At 39.9% G+C, this 27,470-nt stretch overlaps 1 protein-coding gene across 1 annotated transcript in view; it reads left to right on the forward strand.

The window, feature by feature from the left end:
• The window catches only part of LOC111871329 (eukaryotic translation initiation factor 2 subunit 3), an 86,567-nt gene extending 59,668 nt beyond the window's left edge, over nt 1-26,899 (forward strand). Inside the window, exons 4-10 of the mRNA XM_023864357.2 lie at nt 5,518-5,751; nt 6,367-6,525; nt 11,408-11,637; nt 18,118-18,262; nt 18,901-19,070; nt 19,297-19,469; nt 26,647-26,899. Coding sequence (XP_023720125.1) covers nt 5,518-5,751; nt 6,367-6,525; nt 11,408-11,637; nt 18,118-18,262; nt 18,901-19,070; nt 19,297-19,469; nt 26,647-26,716 — 1,181 coding nt within the window. The 3' untranslated portion in view covers nt 26,717-26,899. The remainder of the gene's footprint in view (nt 1-5,517; nt 5,752-6,366; nt 6,526-11,407; nt 11,638-18,117; nt 18,263-18,900; nt 19,071-19,296; nt 19,470-26,646) is intronic.
• Nucleotides 26,900-27,470: the final 571 nt, after the last annotated feature.

The raw sequence follows: 27,470 nt of genomic DNA on the forward strand, positions 1-27,470 counted from the left end.
CAATATCATATACAAAACCCTGCTTCTGTCCCAGCCCCTTCCCCCCTCCCACTCCACTGATTTCCCATGTGGACTTGCCCCACCTTTCCTTCACTGCTCTCACATAGCTGTGTTTATTTCCAACACCAGTCTGCTTGTACCGGTTCTCACAGTCTCTTCGCTTGCGGATTTTCTTATCTTTCCTTTTATCCTGAAGATGGAGGCGACACGTTCCTCGGAAACGTCGGTTAACACCACATCTACACGGTGCCACATCCCAGAAGACTGCTTTCTTCATAGTCACCGCCGTAAAAACCTCAAATCTTACAAGCATCATCTTATTTAATCAGTGTAGTGGCTGAGAATAAAATACAAGCATGTGAAACACAGTAACTGAGATAAAACGAGTAAAATTCGACATTTAATTTCTTACCATAGATAAAAGTTCGCGTCACACCTTTCACCTTGTGATGGCATGCCAGTTGCAGAACACTGGCCTCTGTAACACGACAAGTAAATTCACCCAGTCTCAGATTTGGCTAAGACGTTTATTGGACAATCTCTTTTACACTCCCAAGTACAATTATTCACAACTTCACCATCACAATTACTTGCACCGCTGATCTCGGTGAAGTGTCTTGATCCCTTTGTCGGATGCCAGCTGGCTTCTGCTCTAGTCAGAGCTGCACTAAAAACTGACAGGTCTCATCGAAGCTGGGATTTGGTAATGTGCACTTGGACTGAATAATGAACATCTTGTTCAAGGGTTCCGTTTTATCTGATGGTTGTATTCGTTTCCATGGATATTCTTCCATTTCCAGGGAAATGTATTTGTTGTTTGGCTATTCCTACACAATGGTTTGCTGGTATTGCATTTCCACTGAAGTATACATTCATATTGCAGCTGTTGCCTGTCAGTGGACGTGCCTCCTGTCCCTTTTGCCTGCACGCCACAGTATTATACAACGAAGTGCTGTTATAATGAACTTATTTGGTAAAAAACTGATTAAAATGTTACCTGTTCATGAAAAATTCACTGCCAAGTAGAAATATTATGATTATGTGGAGCAAGTGACATGAAGGAAGAAGGAGGGAAAGAAAGAATGAAAGAGAGGAAGGAAGGAAGGACAGATGACTGGAGAGAATTTCCTTTCATACAGCAGTGTAAACTTCATACACGTAGATCCTTTTGTTAAGAACGGGGGCAAGAAGGATAGTCACTGAGGAGTGGGGGCTATTGAGAACATCTTTAAATAGTAAATCATAAATAAATAAAGTAAATTTATCTCAATCCCCAATCCTTTCAGTTCCCTTCCCTATTCAACCCACTTGTGAGTTTATGTATATAACAGAAGAGATCCTCATGAAATACATGTGCCATGGCCCCATAGTATGTGACTTCAGTGTGAGTTTTATTTCTCTGTTAGAATCATCATTCTCTTTTGAAATGTTGATGTCCACTGTGTTGTTAGTAGTGCACAGTAAGTTCTTGTTTTCACTAGATGTTGTATACTGCAGTTTGAGCTACTGACAGCATTTGTAAGTAGGTCATGTATAAAATACAAAATCGTCATCAGATGTTACTGTGTTCCTACTTCTTCAAAGGTCATGCCCATTTGGTACTGGATGATTTATCCTCTAACGCCCATGTATGTACACATCCACACAATCTTGATCTTAATCCAAATGTTTGAATTGACTGTGGGAAAATGGGAAATTACCCAATAATATTTTTGTCTGGCCTTTCATGTAGCTTCCATTGTATCTTATTATACAAAGAAGACAGGTGTGCTGATATGTTATGAAAATGTTAGCAGTTGCATCTCTTGGTTATAAGTCAAACTGCTAAGTGTAGTGAACAAAACTGAACATTAATAGATTGTATGCAATAGATGCATATGGCACATGTTTAAAACCTTGCTTGACTGAGCCATTGTGGTACATTCTTTGTGACATGGAGTATGTATTGCTGCAACAACATAAGCTGTATGACTGTTTCTTATATGCATGTACATAAGTTAATATTGTTTTAACTTTTTTTTTAATAAAAGGTATTATTTGTAGACCATCAGAACTAAGTGTTGTCAGCTCATACTTAGAAATACGTGCTTTGTGCATTTTATATATCTAAAGTGTATTCATAATGAATATCAATACACAATAAATAATTTAATAGTCTTCATGGTAAATTATTTTTATTAAAAGAATTGGCAATTTTATGTATGTGTTTGACACCTAATCTGTTGTTTTCACCTGTACAAGGACCTTGTTCAATTCAAATATGGTAAAAAATTGTTATCAGCTGTAGTATGTACAGCGTAATTTTTCTTTAAATACAAAGCACTTTGTAGTGGAAGTAAACAAGATTAAAGCACAGCATGTTCTTTGTTAACTTATTTACAGTTTGAGATTTACATGAATGAACTCAGACTTGGTCCCTTCTGTTGCAAAGTTCCAGCTCATCTTCTGGTAAAAGTAGTTATGTTATTTTTATATCTCCACTAAACCCTCTTATATCAGAAAGTAATTACTGTAGTTAATTGCATCATAGAAGTGAGTCTTCTGGTTCTCGTGATGGTGACCATGAAGAGTTCTGTTCATCTAGAATGTGACCCTGTGGAGTCTAGTAGAAATTCACCGATGTTTCAAAGGGATGTACCACCTCCATCTTCAGGGTTGAAGAGCTGCTTGCTTGCATGGGTTACTCTTTGACTCTGGATACGGATGCACTAAATTCCTCAGAAACAATGGTAAATTTCTGCCAGTTTACATGACTTTGTATCTCAGAAGATGGAAGTCCTTGACTCCATTTCATTTCATTCATTCATTCATTCATCAGTAATCTGTCAGACGACAGGTCCACAGTCTCTTCCAAAACAGTTTCTCCACTTAATGTGATCTAGAGCTTTCTCCTTCAAATAAAAATATCCTTTTATCCCCAAGGTCATCCAGCATCTTCTTACATCTTCTTCTTCATCTTCTAGTCACTTGTATCCACCCCTCTATCTTTGCATGCATGGTATCTCTGTTTTTGGAAAGAGACTATCCAGGAAAAGTGATAATATAGTAGTTTCTCCATTTGCTTTCCACATCACAGTACAACAGCCTTTCAAACCACTCTGGTCACACCTGTTGCTATACGAACTTGAACCGTCTTAAGCATCATTTGCTCTGTGCTTCAAGTTGCTGCTGATGACGCTGCTTCCAGTATTAGTTTTTGGTTTTTGGTGTCTCCTCATCTGATGCCTACCCTTTGACCTGTCCAGCAAGGGAGGCCCTGCCAGTAGCTACGCTACCGCTGGTATCCATTTCATTCGGGACACCTAAAATTAAAACATCCTGAAATAAAACTGTAATTCCTTTAAATGTGCAGTTTTCATATGAAAATGGTTCAAGAACAGCAACAATTTTCAAGGAAGTTTCATATTGAAGTAAAGAGAAGAAAATTCAATAAGTGCTTCAAGGTCTTGATCCCGTCAACTTCCCAGAACACTGGGTTAGAAAATAACTGATGTGTGGGTTTGCAGAGTGTGTGTGTGTGTGTGTGTGTGTGTGTGTAAAACAGTATGTATCATATTTCAAACTTTGATGTTATTACCTCATTATGCATTAAGTCATGCAGTTCAGTATTCCCTGTTTTATGATATACCACTTTTTACATACCCACATGTGAATTCAGACAGTTGTCTTCCTGTAGAACATGCCTTATTCTGATGGGAGAACATGAATTATAAGTTTCTGAAAGTAGTGCTGAAGGAAATATTTGGATGAAAGGGGGGCAGAAAATAAATGAATTAGGGTGAAGTAGGTTATTAACAATGTTTTCAGTATAAAAACTATGTATCATCAGATGGTAGGATGAGCTGAATTGGAAAGAATTTGTAAGGAAGCGTCCATAGCTTATTTGAGGTACTGTTCTGAAATTGGCTTGGTGGGGCTGAGGAAAACCATGAAAAACGTCAGTTGGGACAACAGTTTCACTGGCTGAGATTCCTACACCATCCTGTTTGTAAAAGTTAGTGGATGGCGGAGGAAGTTCCGTGACAAAGATGTAGTTCATACTGGTCATTTAATATTCTTATTTAGAGCACTGAACTCTGAAGGGCTGTGGTGGGCTGCTATGTAACTCAGAAGGAAGAAAGTACAAATCTGTTAGGAAGTGGCCACTTAGAGACTAGGGGATGGTGACAGACTAACATGAAGATGGGTAATAATGCAGGCTCAGGATCACAACCACCGGTAGGTCTCTAATGTTAATAATGTTGAATTTTCATCTTCAAACCAATGGTCAGTGCTTCAGCATGGCTGCCAGTGCACATCCAACAATTTAAACTGGTCCTGCTATAACAACTCTCAACAGTATAAATTCTGTAAATGAAAACTTCATTTAAAGACACTTCCTTAGGAAGGAAAATCAGACTTTGGAAACTACCTTGGCTTGAATCTGTGAACATTTATACAATTTTAACAATAAACTGTCTAATGCACATAAAAGCTTTGAATGCTTTGTCTAACATAAAAGTTTCTACCGTAAATTCTATACCAAGACCATGCCACAGAAATCTGAAGATGACACATGCATATAAACATTCAAGGCTGCAGCTGTTAGTAATGCAGTGGCTGTGCAGAAGAATGGTCTGTGGTGTATGCAGAATATGTCCCTTCTCCCCCCAACACATTCACAATCTGAGGAGCACATACTTTTGTGAACAAGATCTGCTGTGGTTCCTTACTATGGCCTATAGATTAGATGCAGCCCTTTTGAGACCCTTCTCCTCCCTGCCCCCGCCTCTTACCACCTCCACCCATATATTCTGTTTTGTACCAGTCCATTCTTTATTAACACAGTTTTCTTTTTTGGTTTCTTACCAGGTTTTTCCATCTTGTTCTGGCTCATCCCATTGGTCTTTTTCTGTTGAATTTTGATTCTATTGAGTTTCTCAGTACCCTTGGTCTATCCATTCTTTTTATGTCACAAACTCATTTTACTTGTAATTTTTCTCTTCTGTAATCAGGTTTTGAATTTCAACTATTTACACAGAATTTCATTTCTAGTTCCATCCCTTCTTGGTTTTCCTTCACTGCTTAGAAATTTCATATCATTGTCTGGATTTGTTTGTCATTTGGTTCTTTCTATAAAGATCCATGGTTAAGTCAGCTTAAAATACACGTTTTAGATTATTATTTTGAAGTGGTGTGTCTCTGTAATATTCTTTTTATAATGTGGGAGTTCAAAACTATTTATATCTTTATGATTTCTCAGAATGCCCCTCAAATTATTCTTCCCACTTTCTCCTTGTTCTTCCTCTTACTCTTTCCTGTGTAGGTCTACAGTTCCATGCTCTTTGGCCTCCTGTGTTCACCTATTTTATTTGGTCTTTCCATCTTTTTCTGTTTTAATCTCTTTGTGTTACCTTAAAAGTTTCACATATATCAGTTAAATCATAACATTTTACCTTTGACACAAGTAGCTAGTCTTATACAGAAAGGAGCTGCTATGTGTCCTGTTTATTATGAAACCCTTAATTTTTATTATAGGTTATGCTAATGCCAAGATCTATAAATGTGATAATGAAAAGTGCCCTAGACCATCAAGCTACATCTCAGGAGGCTCATCAAAGGATGATTCCTTCCCATGCTTCCGTCCCAGCTGTTCGGGCCGCTTTCAGCTCATACGACATGTTTCGTTTGTTGACTGCCCTGGTCATGACATTCTTATGGCAACTATGTTGAACGGTGCAGCTGTCATGGATGCAGCACTGTTGCTAATTGGTAAGTTTGTTTTATTTATGTAGGGTTTGAGGTTCTCACAGTGAGGTTTATGAAGGGTTCTGTCTTCTGGGTTGTAACCCTGTGTAGCATGTTGAAAGTCAACCAACATTTCTGGGGAATGTCACATCCATTTTGTGGTTCAAAGAATGAGCCAAGCAAGGAACCATTTTTGTTTACTACCTGCTTTATGCTGGTTACTTGCTTGTCTTATTCTTTAACCTTGATTATGGAGGCAGACTTCTCCCCTCAAATGATGGTTGACTTTTAATGGACTACACATTGTTTTATCTAATTCCTGCAGAGGGCTTAACCATGGATTTGTATGTAAGAATCTTAATGATGGACATCAATTTGTGGTGTAGGTTATAAAGACAGAGTTAATTGAAAGTCTCATTTCACAATTTATTATAACATTTCTTAACAGTGTAATGATCAGCTATTTTTGTGATTAATACAGAAGAGTTACATAGTATTAAATTTGTTCCAGTTACAAGATATCTTCAATATAAGTACAGTGTCTGAATGTGTTTTGTAAATTTAGTGATAAAATCACCTTATATTTTTTAAACAGGAAGTAAAAAGGAATGACATTTTCTGTATCACTTCTGTTTTCAGCGGGTAATGAATCTTGCCCTCAGCCTCAAACTTCTGAACATTTGGCTGCAATTGAGATCATGAAGCTAAAGCACATTCTGATCCTACAGAATAAGATTGATCTTGTGAAGGAAGGTCAAGCCAAGGAACAGTATGAGCAGATACTCAAGTTTGTAGAGGGTAAGAAATAGCTCTGGTACCATACTGATTATCAATAAATGTGAAACTGCCCCACTACTTTTCCATCCCACTTTTTTTCAGGCATTTATGATTATTCTAGAAATCTGACCTTACCATGCACCATCTGAATATTACTTCCTAGATCTGGTAGCAAATACAAGTCATTGTGTCTGCATTTTATTTCAGATATACAGGTATTCTGCCAATTTATGCACTAAGTTATATTGCATTTATTTGTGCCTAGGAAACAATTGTAGATGGCAGGTAAGATTTTAGTTTTAGCAGTACAGTATAATATAATGTAAGATGTGAAGCTTTCTCAGTGACTGAGTCATCTTGGGCAATCAGCCATGTCAAGGAGTTTGAATCAGCATTTTGGGGACTCTTCCTGCCTTCATCATGAGGGAGTAATGTGACCTGTGACATGTCTCTCATCACATCAGTCCCCACTGTTGGAGGCAGAGACATTCTCCAAAATGTTGGATAGCAACTTCATTTCAACATGAATTACTGCCTGAGAAGACTCCATTGTTAGGTTAGTAATCTGATGTGGTCGCTTCTGATAGCCCATGCTACATGGTATCGGTGCAAGCAGAGCATTTAATTTTGTGAAGTGGTTGACAGGCTTCAGAGAGATGTTTCATATATTAACATTGATGATCAGCTGGAAGTGACTTCAGGGGACACATAAATATGTCACATCCTCTAATGGTGCTTTCCTCTACAGGAAACTAGTATAAAACAAGATAGTTCACAAGATTTACATCTTCCAGCCCACATAATTGCAAGCTTTATGTCCTGCACCCAGCTCCAGTAGTTAATCCTATTTCAAGTCTAGAATTACTTCATAAGAAAAACAGAAGCTGCTTAAGATAAGATTATAAGACACTGAAAATTTGGCCATGGCATACGTACACACATATTGTACCATTTAAATGAAGTTGACATGAAGAAGTTCTGTATGATATTCTGTAAGATTTTTCTCCAAATGGTCTCCTTCATCATTTTGTCCATATAGGTATTAATATTGTACACTTTGCTGGCCACAGAGCACAACTTATTCTTCTCTGACACAATGCTGTTTCCAAGGAGGCCATAGAAGTATCCCCAGTATGGGAAGCTGCTGGATCCTGCTAATGTTTCTCTTCTCTAAGCTGCACAGAGATACTGTCACTATTATTAACTGCTTCTGTTTGGAATACGTGCCACAAAATTTGTACAGTGTTCGTTGCTCACCTCACAGCAACTTTCACATCATGAAGAAAAACCTGGTGCATTAAATGCTGATTCTCAGAACTGCTTATTTCGGGAGGAGACATGTCCTTACAAGTGAAATCAGGTGTCATTAGAGAACATATGGTTAGGTAAGGTATCTGTCAGCACAACATTTTTGTTGTTTGGGACGAACTGCCTTAAGGAGGGAGCAGTGTAACATGGATAGCCAGAGTGTTGCTGGATAATGGACCAGTAAACACCCTGTGATACATGCATGCAACAATGGAACAACAAGGTTATACAACCCACTTTACGCAACAGCTTGGTAAAGAAACTTCCGTGCAGGTGAAATGACATCACACTCCAAAGGTACTAGTTATCACATGACTCGTTTTTAATGTCCATGTGACACCTGTAGAATGAAGATTTGTTTAAGTTTAAGTTAATGGAGTGTCCAGGAGGGTTCAGCAGGTGAGAGTACAAGGACGAGAATGGAGCATGAATTGTGAAGATTAGTTGAGTACAGATTAGGACAGAGGAGGACAGAGTGATTGAAGACAAGAAGCCTTCATAGTGATTTGAAGTGAGAGTGTCTGTGTTGAGATCCTTTGCTAGGAGACGACTACTGGAAACAGAGAATCCTAGTGTGTGTGCAGCGGTGAACTGTAAATTGTGGAATCAGCGATAGTGCTGTATTAAATGTTATTAAGAGATGTAACCAAAGTGCTAATAAATCCAATCATCCAAACTAGAACTTGTCATTTTCGTCATACGTACCACCCCACAAATGACGCTATGAATAATACTATCTTCTGCGATATGGTGCCATATAGTCTTTTAGATTGGTGCTAAAGTTTCAAAAGAAACATGAAGCTTTCATCTTCAGGGTATCTTCTGCGCTAATGGCAGAGACAGCAGATTCACCCAAAATAGTGGTACTTTCTGCCAGGCTACATGGCATCACATCCCAGTGAAGTATTCATGTTTATGGATTCTTGTTATACTTGAACTTGTGCCTATGCCTATGGGAAATTTACAGTAGTATTTTCTGTCACTTTTTATCATGACCCCACCACACTCAAGAGTGATAACCACTGCTTTATATGTTGTTTGGTACTGTTGCAGCCTTCTTCATTGTAAGACACAACCAAAACTGAACATATACTCATGAGAAAGAACCATTTCAGCAGAATTTGCTGACAGTGCATAGGCTGAATCACTGTAGGTCTTTATTGGGATGAAATTAACAAAGCATTTGTTCAAACTGGGTCTAGTAAGTACTCATAGTTCCATCTGTGAAAGATGCCATGACAAGGATTGAAACAGTCTCAAACGATCTGAGTGAAACTTTAATTGATTTAAGATTTTGCCACTTGGGACTCCATTTCATGAAGCTACATGACTACAAATGTGCAGCATTAAGCAAAATATTGTTTTCTGTTTGAAGTGTGGCTTCTAGAGGATTGAATTTAGAAAAGGTGTGGCACAGTAGATCACAGTTGGTCATGGTGCAACGGCTGGTATGGTCCACCCTTATAATCTAATCTGATGTAAAATGTTTGCTGTCACTCATCTGTAGTCAGGAAGTGACAAGACACATTCATACTTTGTAAGAAGAGGCACTGTACTCTCTAATGCAAACAGTGTATTAAAGTAAAAGAATTTGCAGGTTAAGAATAGTAGAAGGTACTTCTCTATGGAAAACACATATTTTCCAAATGAGTTGTTTGCATTATTGCTTAATTATTGCAGGTGAAAATCTATTATAAACTGACAATCACTATGTCACATTACGGTGTTTACAGACAGATTATTTTCCCTTATACAAGGGTCGTATAAAAAGTAATGGCAACACTGCTGTAACATGAAAGATGTGTGTTAGGTGGCACTAGCACTGTCTGTAGCTGATAGCAGAAGTTCAGTTGAAGTAGTGCAGTGAGTGGTTCTGGTTGTGTTTCATTGATGTGCATTGTTCATCGTCTTGAAGTGCAGGATCCCAGTTCAAGCACCCTAACATGTTTACAAAACATAAACAACACTCCTAGATAAAAACTGAAGTTGCACGAGGTCGTAGTGCACAAAACTGTTATCAGGGACTGCGAGAAGCATGTGGTGATGCTGATTCGCCATATCGTACAGTGGCACAATGGGTGTAAGTGTTCTGTGAAGGGAGGGATGCCATTCAGGGCAGCCGTCATTCAGGATGACCCCATGTTGACAACCACACAATTCAGCTTCTTGCTTCTTTGATGGATGTTGTTCGTCAGTGATCTGCGCAGGAGTTAGCTGCTGAGGTAGGCGTATGTCACAAAACCATGCTCCACATTCTGCACGATATTCTTGGATACCGCAAAATTGCAACGTGTTGGGTACTCCATACAATGTCTGAGGTGCAACAATGGCAACGTTATGCAATTGCACAGGACTTCTTGGACCAGTACCAGAGGGAAGGTGACGACTTCCTTGGAAGGATCGTCACTCTGGATGAAACTTGGGCTCACTCATACGAACCGCACTTGAAGCGACAATCAAATGAATGGAAGCATCCTGGCTCTCCTTGTCCAAAGAAGGTGCGCCCTACACAGAGTAATGTGAAGATGATGTTCTTTGTGGCATATGACATTGATGGGGTGATACTGCATCACACTGTACCTCAACGACAGACAGTAAACACTGCCTCCTACTGCAATTTCCTGCATAATCATCTTCATCCAGCACTCAGGAGAAAGCGACGACACTTGTTGACAACGATCCCCATCATCCTTCATGACAATGCAAGGGCTCATACTGCTGACACTGTCAAGGATCTCCGCCACTGGCGATGGGAGATACTGCAACATACGCTATACTCACCCGATATTAGTCCGTGGGATTATGATCTCTTTGCCAAAATGAAAGAGGGACACATTACAATACAAGAGAGGAGATTATTCATGCTGTAGGGCGGTCACTGCAGGACATCAACAGAAGTGAACACGCTGATGGTGTACGATGCATTCCACGAATTTGGCAGAAGGTGGTGCACATGGGGGGCGATTTTGTTGAAGGAATATACATGTGTTTACCTCAGGTAATAAAGTAATTTCAGAACTATAGAGGTGTTGCCACTACTTTTTATCCAACCCTTGTATTTAATTAAATACTAACCATATTAAACATGCCATGCAACAGACTAGGTGGTTAGATGCTGGCTTTTCAACACTGGGCCTCAGGTTCAATTTGGGTGACTTCATGTGAGATCTTCGATGGGCAGAGTGGCACTAAAGCAGATTTTGTTCCGAGTATACAGGATGATTCTAAATTATTGCCGATGATTGTCGGAATTTCCGTTTATAGGCCATGGAAACCCTGACATTTGAAACAGTGTCTGACATCCAAAGGGAATAGAAAGTGGTACTTGATTTCCTCAGTGCTTTTGAAGCATGAAAAAAATTATGGGACCACTGTATACAATTCCCAAGGAGACTATTTTGAAGGAGATGGCAGCCAAAATTAAGTTAAGCCAGCATTTCTTTTTTGACCTAGTCTGGGAACCTTCTGATAGCATCCCAGAAGACAAAACTCTTTACCTGCCATTTGTCTGAATATGTGTAGAAAGTGTAGTTACTGAGTGATCTCTTCTCTTACATTGAGACACCATAATCTTGCTGTTAATCTACACTTACAGGAACTGTAGCTGAAGGGGCACCTGTAATCCCAATTTCTGCCCAGCTGAAGTACAACATTGAAGTACTGTGTGAATATATCACAAAAAAGATCCCAGTTCCAATGCGGGATTTCACGTCATTACCTCGTCTAATTGTGATCCGATCATTTGATGTCAACAAACCAGGTTGTGAAGTTGATGACTTGAAAGGGGGTGTCGCTGGAGGCAGTATTCTACGAGGAGTTCTTAAGGTTTGTGCATTTCATACTATCTCCAGAAATATGCCAGGTGTGACTTAACTAACACCACTGATGAGTATTATTTCACTGTTGTGTGTAAGATGTGTAAAACAGATTAAAAGATATGAGATTTGAGGTTCTTATGGCTGTAACTGTTATCTCCCAGAAGACAACACTCACCACATTTAAGGATATAATACTCATATTTTCTCCCTTCCAGAATATTTTGTAAATTCTTTGGTTCATAAACAATTCATCCCACTTTTTTGTTCACAGATATTCATTCTCTTCCATTGACAACTACAGGCCCATTGTAACTTAAACTGATAGCTTTTTTATACATGGACATTTTGTCAAACATTTTTTGAACAAAGGTATACGAGGGGGGGCCCAAAAATAACCGGAATTTATTTTTGTTATTTTTTATTTTTGCATTTTTATTGAACTGTATATTAGTCCCCCTCAAAGTATTGTCCATGTGCATTAATGCACTTGTCCCAACGCTTTTGCCACTGCTCAAAACAGTGCTGGAATTCTTGAGGCTGGATACTGTTCAAAGCCTTTAGCGTGTTTTCTTTGACTTCATCCACATCACGGAATCGCTTTCCTTTCAGACTTCTCTTCATCCGTGGAAACAAAAAAAAGTCCGACGGAGTCAGGTCGGGTGAGTAAGGTGGATGAGGCACAATCACCATGTTGTTGCTTGTCAAAAACTGTCGGACCGTCAAAGCTGTGTGGGCTGGAGCATTGTCGTGGTGAAGCAACCAGTTCCCATTTCTCCACATTTCGGACCGTTTTCGTCGCACACTCTCGTAATCTTCGTAACACATCCAGGTAAAAATGTTGGTTCACTGTTTGTCCTGGCGGAACGAACTCTTTGTGGACAATGCCATTCACATCAAAAAAACAAATCAACATTGTTTTCACATTGGATTGCACTTGACGCGCTTTCTTCGGTCGTGGTGAAGTTGGAGTTTTCCACTGGCTTGATGATTGCTTTGATTCTGGATCGTACCCATAGCACCAAGACTCATCGCCAGTCACAATTCTTTTAAGAAATTCTGGATCGTTCTGCACTTCACTCTTCAAGTCGCGGCAAACATTCACGCGGTTTTCTCTTTGGTCATCTCCGAGCAAGCGAGGAACAAATTTTGCAGACACCCGTCTCATGTGCAAACCTTCGGTTAAAATTCGCTGGACCGTGCTCCATGAGATGTTCGTTTCCTCAGAAAGTTGGTCAATGGTCTTTCGACGATCTTCATCAATTGCACGTTTGATTTTGGCAATGTTTTCGTCATTTCTTCCTGTCGAAGGACGCCCGGGGCATGACATGTTGCCAGATTTGAAATGGGAAAACCACTCGTAGACCTGTGATTTCCCCAAAGCATCATCATTAAAGGCTTGCCGAAGCATCCCAACAGTCTCGGCTGCAGTTTTCCCTAACAGAAAGCAAAATTTCACGCACACTCTTTGTTCCTTCTGGTCGGCCATCTCACTAATCGCCAAAGGGTTGAAACAGGAACGCACACAACAGAGCACCACAGACAAACCACTTAACTCAGACTGACGCCAGCTCACTAACAGTCGCGGGAGACCCCCAGCTAACACCACCTAGCAGCACAACTCGTAACTACAAAGCATGCGCGCGCAACAGGTCGGTTCCGGTTATTTTTGGGCCCCCCTTCGTATGTATATATAAGTACGATGGGGTACCCAAAAGAAACCGAACTAATTTTTTTGTGGCCAGAGCTTTTGTAGTACCATGTTTTGCCGCCATGAGCGCATAGAGCTAACATTCCTGAGTCGATAAGCTGACTACTGTTACTTCAGAAGGTAAAGGACTAGTTTCGGCAGAGTTTATGGTGACAACTGTTTTGTGTGATCGTCGTTTTTGCAATGGCTGTTTTTCGTGAACAGCGTGCGGTGGTGAAATTCTGCTTTTTGCTCGGGAAAAGTGGAACAGAAACTCTTTAAATGTTAAAAACGGCGTACAAGGACGATGCTATGGGGAAAACTCAAGTGTTTGAGTGGTTTTCCCATTTCAAAAATGGTGAAATGTCAATTGATGACAAAAATCTCGTTCTGGTCGTCCTTCCATGGCCGAAACACATGAAAATGTTGAAAAAATTTGTGAAATCATCAAGGAAGATCTACGACGGACCATTGAAGAAATTGTGGAGCTGTCGGGAGTGACTTGGAGCTCAGTTCAGCGAATTTTGACAGAAGATTTGGGAATGAAAAGGGTGGCTGCGAAATTCGTGCCATGACTGCTGACTGCTGAACAAAAACAAGGTCGCGTGGAAGCATGCTGTGCTGTGAAAGAAGAGTCCCAAAATGATCAAAACTTTTTTTCAAAAATTATCACCGGTGACGAAACCTGGTGCTATGCTTACGATCCTGAATCAAAGCAACAATGAAGCCATTGGAAGACTTCAAGTTCGCCTTGCCCCAAGAAAGCTCGTCGGGTGAAATCAAACGTGAAAACAATGCTGATTTGTTTTTTCGATGTGAGAGGAGTCGTCCATTCAGAGTTTGTTCCGCAGGGTCAGACAGTTAACCAGCCTTTCTACTTGGAAGTTTTGAAAAGATTGCGCAACAGTTTGTGGCGGAAGCGGCCAGATTTGTGGCAGTCGGGTGACTGGTTTTTCCATCTTGACAATGCCCCTGCTCACACAGCCCTGTCTGTACGACAATTCTTGACCAAAAATGGTATGACCCCTGTTCCTCACCCTCCATACTCACCCGACCTTGCCCCGTGCGACTTTTTTTTGTTTCCTCGGATGAAAAGAGACATGAAAGGAAAGCGTTTTGCTGATGTTGCTGAGGTGAAGGAAAAAACGACGGAGGCGCTGTCAAGCATCTCAAAAGATGAATTTAGACAATGTTTTGAAAAATGGAATAAAAGACTAGACAAGTGTATTAGTGTAAGTGGAGAGTACTTTGAAGGGGATTGAAGGTTTGTGCTTAAAATTTGAATAAATGAATTTAAAAAAAAAATAAGTTCGGTTTCTTTTGGGTACCCCCTCGTAAACATTATTTATAATCCTATATCACAGTAAAAAAAAAAAAGTAGAACTATTCCTGTAACAGGCTATGGAGGCCCATAGGTTTGTGAGATGTCGAGGCTCCCACATTTCCTAGACAGTCAGCTCACAGAGGTAACACAATCAAGGTCAGATTTATGTGGGGAAAGTTTGTGCAGTGATTTTTTATAGTATTCTTCCTTTGTGGAGTTTTAAAAAATTATTTATCTATGAGAATCAGCTGAAAATCTACTAGGGGAATGTGTAACTCTGCTTTTACATTATAGACAGTTAGTGAATTTATAGGGTTAAAGTAAAAGTTAGGGAGAGACTGACAGTGAGTAAACAACACACAGAGTTCATATGGAGAGGTTCAATCTCAAGAAATTAAATGAGGTGCAAGGTAAAGAGCCATGTTAGGTGTGTCCATTGTCACCATGGCATGGCCTGTCCTCAGGTTGTGGATGGAGGGAAGCTACGAATGTATTGAATAAGCAGTCACAGACAGGCAACAATGGTTGGTCCTCCAGCTTGGGGGGTTGGGCGTGGGGCTAACAACTCCTCACCATAAATAATAATTATCTTATGAAAATGAACACAAAGTCTTGGACCTGGACAGATCCTCTGGATAAACGACCTAGGCTAAAGAAAATGGACAGTAGATTCAGCATTTGGAACGTCAGAAGGATGTATGGGGTAGGTTTGCTCAGGGCAGTGGCACAAAAAATCTTAAGTTAGATTTAGCAGGAGTACAGGAGGTCAGATGGGATGGAGGTGGCATTGAACCAGCAGGCGAATAACATTTTTCTATGGAAATGGGAATGAAAATCATGAATTAGGTACAGGGTTTTTCATACATAAGAGAATCGTGTTAGCAGTTAAGAGGGCAGAGTTCATTAGTCACAGGATATCATATATAATACTAAAAGGTCACTGGTGTGATATCATTATGAATGTTCACGCCCTAACAGAAATTGATGGCATAAAGGACGGGTTCTATGAAGAACTAGAACATGTATTTGATAAATTCCTGAAGCACCCTATGAAAATTTTGTTAAGAGATTTCAATGCCAAAGTAGGGAGGGAAGACATTTTCAAATCAACAGTTTGGATTGAGTGTATGCATGGAATTAATAATGATAATGGAGTTAGAGTGGTAAACTTTGCCACATCAAAAAACCCTACTGTCTAAAATACAGTATTCCCACATTGTAACATCCATACATTTAGTGGGACATCTCCTGATGAGAAGTTACACAATCAAATTGACCATGTTTTGATAGATAGGAGACAGCATTCAAATATACTTGATGTCCAATCATTTAGGACAGCAGATTGTGTGATACTGACCACTACCTGGTGGTGGTGAAGGTTAAGGAAAGACTGGCAGTGAGCAAACAGACAATGCAGAGAGTTCATATGGATCAGATCATCTCAAGAAATTAAATGAGGTAGAGGGTAAGGAGCAGAATTGTATTAAAATCTCAAATACAAGGTGGTTCAAATATGACCAGGACTGTTTTTTTTTTCTTAAACCAAAAGTGCGAAACACATACTTGCACATGTCAGTCTTCAACGTACTCCCCTGTGGAGTCAACACATTTTTTCCAACGTTCTGGAAGCATCCTGATGCCCTTTTCAAAAAAGTTTTGTGGTTGGCGGCGTATCCACTCCTGAATATTCTGGATGACGGCATCGTCCACAAACCGCATGCCTTGCAAGTCTGATTTGAGCCTTCCGAACAGGTTTAAATCACTTGGTGCCAAATCAGGACTGTATGGCAGATGTGTCAAAAGGTTCCATTTCAATTTCCAGAGGGTTTCCATTGTTGTTTTGGCTGTATAGGGGCGTGCATTGTCTTGAAGGAAGGCTACCTGCTTTCCACCTCTCTTCCACTTGGATCACATCTTTTCCTTCATGTCTGTTGCCAGGAGGTCTGAGTAATAAGCTGCATTGACTGTTCTGGCATCTGTCACAAAGTCTACATGGATAACCCCCTGCCAGTCCCAGAAGAACATTGCCATCACTTTTCCTGCCGAATGGCTCCTCCGCGCTCTCTTGGGTTTGGGAGAACTGGTATGCCACCACTCGCGTGATGATTGCTGGGACTCGGGAATGAAGTAGTGCACCCACGTTTCATCGGTGGTCACTGTAGACTTCAAAAATGCATCACCTTCATCTTCAAACTGCTGTAGGAGACGACAGGCAACTTGCATGTGCACCATTTTGTTCACGTCCGTCAAAGTGCATGGTACCCACCGTGCATTCACCTTGCGATAATGCAGGTGGTATTTCATGATGTCTTCTACACTACCAACACTGATGGACAGCATTGCTCCAAGTTCCTTGCTAGTGATGCGCCTATTCTCACAAATAAGTGCGTCTGCATCATCAATGTTTGGCTTGGTGACGGATGTTCGCGGCCAACGATCATGCGGTTCATTCTCCATGCCCTCTCTGAAGCACTTACACCACTCAAACACACGGGTCCGTGAGAGACACTCTTCCCCATACTGTTGTTGGAGTCTGTGGTGAATTTCAGCAGATGGGACGTTTTCTCCGAGGAATTTGATCACAATGTGTTGTTCCACGCTCCGCGGTACCTTCTGTTCACTCATCACTCTAGCAACTTCCAGACAGGACTGAACAGGTTCTAACCCTAACAGGAGGGAAGGTGGAGGTTGTGGCTTCACTCTCTCAAGGTCGCACTGCGGCTTGTTTACAAAAAAATCAGTCCCGGTCATATTTGAACCACCTAGTAGTTTTGCGGGAAGACCAAGACATAGGTGGTTGGATAATATTAAATCTTAAGGCGCTAGAAGGGAATGGTGTGAACTGGATTGATTTTGGTCAGGATAGGGACAAGTGGAGGGCTGTTGTGAACATGGTAATGAACCTTCGGGTTCCATAAAATGGTGGAAAGTTCTCGAGTAGCTGCAGATTGGCAGCTTTTCAAGAAGGGCTCGGCTCCATGAGTGAGTGAGGTAGCAGAAGTGGGAAAACAATTTCTTTTTAGTGACTTTCTTACATTCTGTTGAGATTATCATCATATTGGACTTGTCTTCAGCCCTCTTTTTTTTTCTTTATTCTAGTTTATGGCATGGTTTTCTCCTCCATCCTCACAGCTCTGATATCACTAAGTTTTCCCCTTGGCCCCCACATGAGCTTTTCCAGGTTTTTCAAAAATTTACTCCCCTTTTCTGGTTTTTCCTGTGTTACGTGCATTTTTTTTTCTTTGTATGACTATTCACATATAGTGCCCTCATACTCTTGCAATGATGACAACTTGCTCCTTGCTTTGTTGTTTTCCTGTCTTTTATTAAGCAGCTGTAATTTCCAAATAATGTCAAGAGGCTAACAATTTACTGTGGCAGATACGCAGTTCTGTCAAATTATAACATTAAAAGTTTTAATCCATTCTGTTGATGAGACTGTATGTTCACATTAGGTTGTATGATTTTGTTAACAGGTTGGTATGGAAATCGAAGTAAGACCAGGGCTTGTGTCGAAAGACAGTGAAGGCAAACTCACTTGCCAACCCATTTTTTCTCGCATTGTGTCCCTGTTTGCAGAACAGAATGAATTGCAGTTTGCTGTTCCAGGTGGACTTATTGGTAAAGACTAGAACATTGTCTGATCAAAACACTGACACTTGTATACAGTTGTGTATGTAATGTATGTAGTGAGTGTCAGTTCAAGTTGTGTTTACACAGTGCTTGACTTCATGATAACTTGCTAATAGAGTTACAGAATCTTTAAAATTGAAGTTCGTCATGAAAGAAATATTTTGAACATTTTATGGTGATTTCCCCAGTTTAACTTTGGTTAGAATACAAATAAAATTCAAAATAACATGAGAACAATAGAATATAAGTTGTGTGAGTATGTACATAGATTTATGTATAAATGAAGGTGAACTGCATGGTGAAAATAAACACTAACCTTTTCTTAGCTAAAATGTTCTTACAAATTTGCTTGACTTGATGATGCCAGTCATGTGAAACTGATTAGGAGACTGTGAACTCGTTGGATTTTCCAGTTACAAAGTAAATAATACAGAGTTGGCCATATTACAGCTGAGCTCCAAGCTGTGGTGGAGGCATGCTGTTCCTCACATTGGTGAAGATTTTACCTTTCACTTTTGGCTAAAAATCCAGCTTTGTGCCCATAAACCATTGTGTCCCATCTTATAGGTAAATCTGTATGTGTGTGCATGTGTATACTCTACTAACCAGTAACTTTTGTGTCCTAGGTGTTGGCACCAAGATCGAGCCAACTCTGTGTCGAGCTGATCGTTTAGTTGGCCAAGTTTTGGGGGCAGTAGGAGCTTTGCCCAAGATCTTTATTGAACTTGAGATTTCATACCATCTTTTGAAGCGGTTGTTGGGAGTTCGAACTGAGGGTGACAAGAAAGGAGCAAAGGTATTACCACCACTTTCTGCTGTGTGATGATTTTGGTGGCCAAGTATATTATTATTCTCAACCATGGTATATGAACAGAAGAACAAAAACTGCATACCTGCTTTGACATATTTTGGAGACTGGCACCAAATGGATTAACAGGGTTCAATGTCAACTTTATAACCAACTTTCTTTGAAAATTTATATTACAGTGTGTTCTCAGAGTTAATTTCATGTGTCAATACAGGTTCAAAAGTTGCAAAAGAATGAGGTTCTGCTGGTGAACATAGGTTCCCTCTCAACTGGAGGAAGAGTGCTGGCAACTAAAGTTGACTTGGCAAAGATCAGCCTTACAAACCCTGTCTGTACCGAAATTGGGGAGAAAATTGCACTCAGTAGACGTGTTGAAAAACACTGGAGGTAAGTAAACAAATTGTATAAGAAGAAAGCAGTCTTCTGGGATTTGGCACCGTGTATATGTGGTGTTAACCGACGTTTCGGAGGAACGTATCGCCCCCATCTTCAGGGTTTGACCGTGTCTCACGGTGTTGTCGCTTGCAGATTTACTTATACTTTTTCTTCAACCCTGAAGATGGGGGCGATACGTTCCTCCGAAACGTCGGTTAACACCACATATACACGGTGCCAAATCCCAGAAGACTGCTTTCTTCATAGTCACCGCCGTGAAAGCCTCAAATCTTACAAATTGTATAAGGTTTGCCACTGCTCTTATTACTAAAACTTATTTTATTATATTGTATACATTTATCAATATTGTGTATATTATTGGATGACAACTGTAATTCTTAGTTGTGACTGTAACTAGCACGATCTCCACATCTGCATGAGAATGTACTCTCGACAGGATTTATGGAAGGTGAATTAATGAAATGGAATGAAAGTGGAAGGTCAAGGTTAAGTTCTTCCCAGGAATTGTCGGCCCAAAATAAAACAACATACCTAAAATTTCCAGTCTGAAATGTAATAACATGACTGATCAACAATAACACAACATGCCTGGTAGTATTTTTCATACACAGTATAATTCTGTCAACAGTGCAACTGTTGCTATCACTCCTTCCCTTCACAACATGTTTCGGCCCCGGATGGCCGTCATCAGGTGTCTCAGCTATGCCAGAACTGTTCCACTGTATAGAATGTCCACTTATTCACATCACATGTAAATGCAATATTTCAGGTTTTAAAATATTGGAAGTTATACTCAACCTAGTTAGCATTAGTTAAAATTTCATACACTGTAATTTACTTTTAAATTTACACTTCACTAAAAAAAAACACCATGATTTTAGCCCACAAACGAACTATACCGACTGAGCGACTGCCGCTTGTCGGCAAAGTTTAGTGCCAACTTTTGAGGATAGAGGGTGTTGCGTGGTCAGTGCAACTAATCCCCAAGGTTGTTGATTTCGATTTTCTAGACTGTACACTTCACTAAAATTTTGTGAAATTCTTTTTTACACCTTTGCTAGGGGCTTCGTCCACTTGTCCACACGATGTAGTTCAACGTCCCTCTCTTTTGACTTCTTATACTGTGGTGGCCTAAGTGTTTGCATGTTGTTTTCCATGCATAAGCCTGTTGTGGTGTGTAAGAACGCACTTATTACTGTTATTTTTTACTACCTAGTGTTACGTTACATTGTTATGTTATGTTTCTTTACTTTTATATACTCGCTTTGTCTCTAGGTTGTATGCTGTTCACTCTGCCTGCGTATGGTGTTGTCTTCCCTTGGGTGTGGATATTATGCATGTGTAGTGGGCTTACTCTCATATTTATAATGTACAGGGGTGGAAGGAAGGGGGTGTGTACTCTTATCCTGTGTAAATTTTGTATAATGCTTTGAATATGGGGCTGTGTGTCACTTATATGCAGATTATCCCTCTTGATTTCATACATGTGATACTTCCCCAGTGCATATCTTTTCATCCTTCCTGTTGTTATAATTTCCTTGGTATCGGCTATTCCATATGTGTGTCCAGTGTTCAGTATATAGCATAGTATAATATAGTATATAGTGTAGTATAGATGGAATTAGATTGTGTATGAAAGATATATTAATGCAACAGGATGCTTAAGTACAATATATGCCTAGTAGTAGCCACTTGAGAGTGTAGCAGTGTTCCAAGAAGTTCCCAGAAAAGCATGGCTGCCCATGCAATGGTCTTTAAATTGTACTTGCAGGCAGCCTGGCAGGCCATAAGCTGATTTCCTTGGCATTGCTCTGGATTTCCATGCAGGAAACGTGCAAAATAAATACTTCCTCTACATACTTCTTTGGAGAGAATGTCCTAGGATTCCCAGTGGCTTTAAATACCACACATCATGCCTTAGATTTGGTGTGGTAGGCTTCAAACACATGCCAGTAGAAAGTCCAGCCCCACAATCCTTACACTTTACTTGTACTCTCCGCTTTATTCCACACACTCGACTGCTTTTGGATAACAGTCAGTCTCTGAGTAGCTCTGCTTTATTCTCCAATGCACGTTGATTTGCTGCCAAGTCACTTTGCCTTCTTCCACCTTCTGTCATATTCTGGTCTCTCCTGGTACCACAACTAAAATGCAGGAACTATAACAGTCACACTCCAAATATCTCTGCACTACAGCACACATAAAGACTTCAATTCATAAGTTAAATCTTATGAACTTCTGTGGTTATCTTTCACCGAGAACTCAGAACTCTGTCACTGAACTGTAGCACTGTTTGTTTTTAAGATAACTCCTTTGCATGGACCCTGCAGAAAACACTGTCTCCCATTGTTGTAGATGCATGATTACCACTGCATAGCCTGGCAACAGACTTCTCTATATATCCATGCTTTTGCTCGGCGCGGACCGACACAGTTTGCCTTCTATTCTTGTCTGTATTCATGTTTACGGAGCTGTTGCCTGGCAATGCATAGATCAAATCTGTTACATTATGAAAATATACCACACAATTATCAGTTCAAGAAAATTGATTACAGTGCAACCTCAACATAACAAGAATTTGTAAAATTCATAAAAGTGCTGATTATAACAAGTACTTGTAATATCTGAAAATGGTTGAAATGCCTAATCTTGAAGCCCAACCCCTATTACTATATTATTATTGTACAGTGAACTCTCAATTATCCGGGGGCAGATTAACCGGTTTGCGGCTTAACCGGGGCTTTTTTTTTTAAGTTTATATGTTGTTTAATATTCATTCACTTTTGTTTCACATGGTGAGTTGTAACACTATTTTCGCACTAGTGTGAACCGAGCTCTGCATTATTTCGTCCCGTTATGCGAACACAATGTTCTAGGGTGGGGGTGAAAGAATGCAAGAATTTTTGGAAAGTTTCAAGGACAAATACACCGCCCCAGGTTATTTAACGGTACCATCTCAGTGTGAGAGTGCATTGTGAAAGTAAGTATCAGTTTCTTAATATAGATCTTCAAGTGCGTTAGCAAAATGTCGGGGTTTAAAAGGAAGCGTGTTGTGTTAAGTATTCAACAGAAACTTGAAATTATCAATCAGCTGGAAAAAGGAGCTGTAGTTAAACAATTAGCAATGCAATACGGTATTGGAGAACAAACTGTTCGTGATTTGAAAAAACAAAAGAATGAGTTAATTTCCTTTGCTTCGTCTTCTAATTCAAGCGGAATGAAGAAGAGAAAAACCATGAAGAAATCAACATACGATGATCTCGACAAAGCGATGCTGACCTGGTTTAATCAACTAAGGGCACAGGGAACAACAATAACAGGACCAGTTTGTGCTAAACAAGCTAAATATTTTTTCGAAGCACTTGAACTAGAAGGGAGTTTTGACGCTTCTTCCGGTTGGCTAACACGTTTCAAGCAGCGTCATGGAATACGAGAAATCAGTATTCAAGGTGAGAAATTGTCAGGGGACTTGTCAGCATCAGATCAATTTTGCACCAATTTTGATAGTTTTGTGAAAAGTGAAAATCTGCTGCCAGAACAAATCTATAATGCCGATGAAACGGGTCTTTATTGGAAATGCTTGCCAACCAGAACATTGGCATTTCAAAATGAAAGACAGGCTCCAGGTCACAAATCCAGTAAGGAGAGATTGACAGTCTTGTGCTGTTCTAATGCATCAGGAACACACAAACTAATACCAGTAGTTATCGGCAAAGCGAAAAGACCACGCTCTTTTAAAGGAACAGTAGCTTCAAGTCTGCCTATCCATTATTTTAACCAGAAAGTAGCTTGGATGAATAGAGCGATATTTAAAGAATGGTTTGATTTTAAATTCGTGCCTCAAGTTCGTGACCATCTAAAATCCCAAGGCCTACCTGAGAAAGCTGTGCTCCTCATTGACAATGCGCCCTCACATCCTAACGAAAGTCTCCTGAGGTCAGATGATGGAAATATTTTTGTGAAATATTTTCCCGCTAATGTTACCGCACTTATCCAACCAATGGATCAAGGAGTTATCTCAAGTATGAAGAGAATCTACAGATCAAATTTGCTACAAAAGTACATCGATGAAGGCAATGATCTGACGTGTTTCTGGAAGTCCTTTTCAGTATTAGATGCCATATACGAGATTTCAACAGCGTGGGATACAGTAAAGCCATCTGTATTGAAAAATTCATGGAAGAAACTGATGCCTTTCATCACTAATGAAGATGACGAAATCCATGGATTCACTGGATTCAGTGAAAATGAGATAGCCATAAAATTGACAAAAGTGGCTAACCAAGTTCATGGTGGTGAAGAAGTCAACGAGGAAAATATAAGAGAGTGGTTTAACTGTGACTCGTGTGAACCGGGCTTCGAAATGTTAAGCAGTGACGAAATCGTAACTTCAATGGGGGTGCAGCCAGAAGAGCGGGAAGAAAGTGAGAATGAGGAAGAGGTGGACAGTGTTGCCAGTAAGAAAGTATCACATGGTGCTGCGCTTAATCATTTGGAATCCTTACTAGACTATCTTGAGAGTGAAGAGGACAGTTTATTAAGTGACAAGCTAATATTACGTAGGCTTCGTACGGATATCCGTAAAAAGGAAAATGCCGCGAAAAAGCAAAAGACAGTATTAAATTATTTTAAGTGTTAAGTGTGACCGTAAAAAGTGCTGGATGTTGTTGAACAGTGATTGAAATAACTAATTCATACTGAGTGTAATGTAAAGAAAGTATTAAATAGGCCATGAGATGACATAGAAATGAGGATGAATAAATTTAAATACAGGTAGGTCTATAGTATTATGAAGGTATTAAAAGGTAAAAGGTAAAGTTGTTCCTCTGCTCAACGAATTAAGCCCTACGCCATTAAGGCGTGTGGGGGAGTGGATGTATAGATCCAAATTTTCTTGACCTCGGCACTAGTTGGAGGTGAGTGGTCAGCTTCACGCCCCGGCCGCTTTACCCCCGGGGAAAGAGCCCCCGGTACCCATTGGATAGGAGGTTGGATGGACCCCAGAGCCGGTCTGGACGATTTGGAGAAGTTAAAATTCTTGACCCTACCGGGACTCGAACTCCGACCCTTCACAGTCGTCCAGCCCGTATAATAAAATTTGGCTTAACCGGGTTTTCGATTAACCGTGACTTCCATCCCCACCATTAGCCCGGATAATCGAGAGTTGACTGTATAACTAAGGTTTAATAAAATAGTGCAGTCGCTACATGGTATTTATTCTTTATGTCACATCTGCAGTGAAATTCAGCAGTGATAAAGCACAATACACTATCTGCACATCACATAAAAATCATCTGAATGTGATAAATATTTATTAAAACTGTTTTTTAACTAAAGCTGTAGATAAAAATTTTACAAATGGATTTGATGCTTTCTGTAGGCAGTAATAGAGCAGATACACAATAAGAAATTGCTTGAACTGGTTGTCATACAGACATGAAAGTAGTAAAGAATAATTCACCATTCTCAACATCTTTGGTATTATCTGAAACAAGAAGCTGACCATTTTCTCATGCTTATGTAATTTCGTGTATTTGCAGCCATTGGCCAGTGGTTTTTGATCATGAATTAAAATGGTTGTGTATGCTAAGACTTTCTGCTTCAGGGTGGCAAAAAATGTATGTTCATACATACAGTTCTCAAATTTTCAAATGTGTTCCCTTCTGTCCCCGACAAGGGAGAGGTGTGGGGTGTGATTTAACACTACTCAAGCTTGGCAAGCAAACCTGGCATTACAGTTCTTGCGGAAAGTTGCAGCTGGCTAGAAATTGCTTGTTAATGACGAAATTTTGGAAAAGTGGCCTTGTTTTATGTGAGATTTTTCCGTATATGTAACATTAATATTGAAGTTCTCATTATACTCAATATGTTGTATTAATTATATTATGGTTCCATTGTGTTACTATAAACTTACAAAGCCTCACTCCCATATTTTCTTCAGGAGCCAGCCTGGCTAGAAAACTAAATCATGTACTTAAAGACTCAAAGAAATTGCATCTAAAATATCTTTTGAGGGTGCATCATGTCATCATCAGATAGTGGCATATATCATTTCACTGCCATTAGAAAGGTAACTATTCTATTTTTGACATATGACAGAAACCAAAATCTTCATAGCAGTGATTTTGTTGAACACATGACTGTTCTATAAGTATGTCTTCTTGAGGTATAATGCACCCTCAGATATGAAGAAAGCAGTCTTCTGGGATTTGGCACTGTGTATATGTGGTGTTAACCGACGTTTCGGAGGAACGTATCGCCTCCATCTTCAGGGTAGGAGAAAAAATATAAGAAATCTGCAAGTGAAGAGACCGTGAGAACCGGTAAAAGCAGACTGTGTGGAAATATACACAGCTATGTGAGAACAGTGAGGGTAGGGGGGAAGGGCAAGTATACAAGTGAAAGCAGTAGTGTGGGAGGGGTAGGGGAAGGGAGCTGGGACAAGCATGGTTTTTGTGTAGGGGAGAGAAAGGCAAGGTTAAAGGCTGGGCACTAACCTGTAAGCTGAGGGGGGNACACAGGCCATGACCAACCAACATAACAACCCTCCCCCCCTCAGCTTTCAGGTTAGTGCCCAGCCTTTAACCTTGCCTTTCTCTCCCCTACACAAAAACCATGCTTGTCCCAGCTCCCTTCCCCTACCCCTCCCACACTACAGCTTTCACTTGTATACTTGCCCTTCCCCCCTTCCCTCTCTGCTCTCACATAGCTGTGTATATTTCCACACAGTCTGCTTTTACCGGTTCTCATGGTCTCTTTGCTTGCAGATTTCTTATATTTTTTCTCCTACCCTGAAGATGGAGGCGATACGTTCCTCCGAAACGTCGGTTAACACCACATATACACGGTGCCAAATCCCAGAAGACTGCTTTCTTCATAGTCACCACCGTGAAAGCCTCAAATCTTACACCCTCAGATATGTTTCCAGTTACCTATCCAACTATCCAGGGGGTAAAGTGGCCAGGGCGTGAAGTTAATCACTGATCTTTATCTAGTTCCAAGGTCAAAAATGGATCTATACCTCCACTCCCTCATGCATCTTAGTTAAGAACAGAGACAGCTATACCTTACCAGATATATTTTAGAGACATATTTGTAGATCAGATTATAATGTATAAATGATATTAACTTAAAATATTATCCAATTCATGTATTATTTTTTAAACAGGTTGATTGGTTGGGGTCAGATCCGTGGAGGGGAGACCATAGAGCCTGTTGTTGATCACAAAGGAAACTAAACACAAAAGAATATCAGCTGAAGAATAAGGTGAAAAGAATGTTTAGATTCAGCACAGTTCTGGTAATTTCATGTTTCTACATGTGTCTCACAGTGTCTGGCTTCGTTGCAACTGGTGCAGTTTATATACCTTACAGAAAAAGAATGTATTTGTTTGAAATAAAGATGAGATGCTGGTTAAGAATTGGTCCATGTGGTTACTTTTTTCATTCCATATTACAGAAAATTGAATTTTCAAAAGAGACTGCAGCTCTTATAACAGTGTTAAGTATATCAACAGCCTGACCTATATACCTTTCCTGGCAACGTCTCTTTGCTCTTCATTCAGCATGTCTTCTTGTGAGTTGCTGTGTGCCTCCATATCTACTTCCACTGCTTAAATTCTCATTGTCTGAGAAACTGTCAGATATATGACTGATGTACTAAGTGCCCCCCTGGATTTTATCTGCTTTCCACACCTCATTTGCAGTCTTCTGTGTATGTACATCATTGTTCCACAGTAGTGAAACCTTCAGTTAACCTTTCCATTCGTTTTTGTTTCTTTTGTACTTGTTATTGATACTTACATGATGCATAACCTTTAAACAGTACGAGTTTAACCTTTATCGAACGAACGTCATCATATGATGTCATTAAAAGTTAGGGCAGCTGGCCGAACGTCATCATATGATGTCGCGGATTCCACGCGTGTAAGGTTTTTTTCAATATTATATTAAAAATATAAATTGTTGTTCTATTTACATGATTTTTGGTCA

Source organism: Cryptotermes secundus, unplaced genomic scaffold (genome assembly GCF_002891405.2).
Source record: "Cryptotermes secundus unplaced genomic scaffold, Csec_1.0 scaffold1346, whole genome shotgun sequence".
NCBI lineage: Eukaryota > Metazoa > Arthropoda > Insecta > Blattodea > Kalotermitidae > Cryptotermes > Cryptotermes secundus.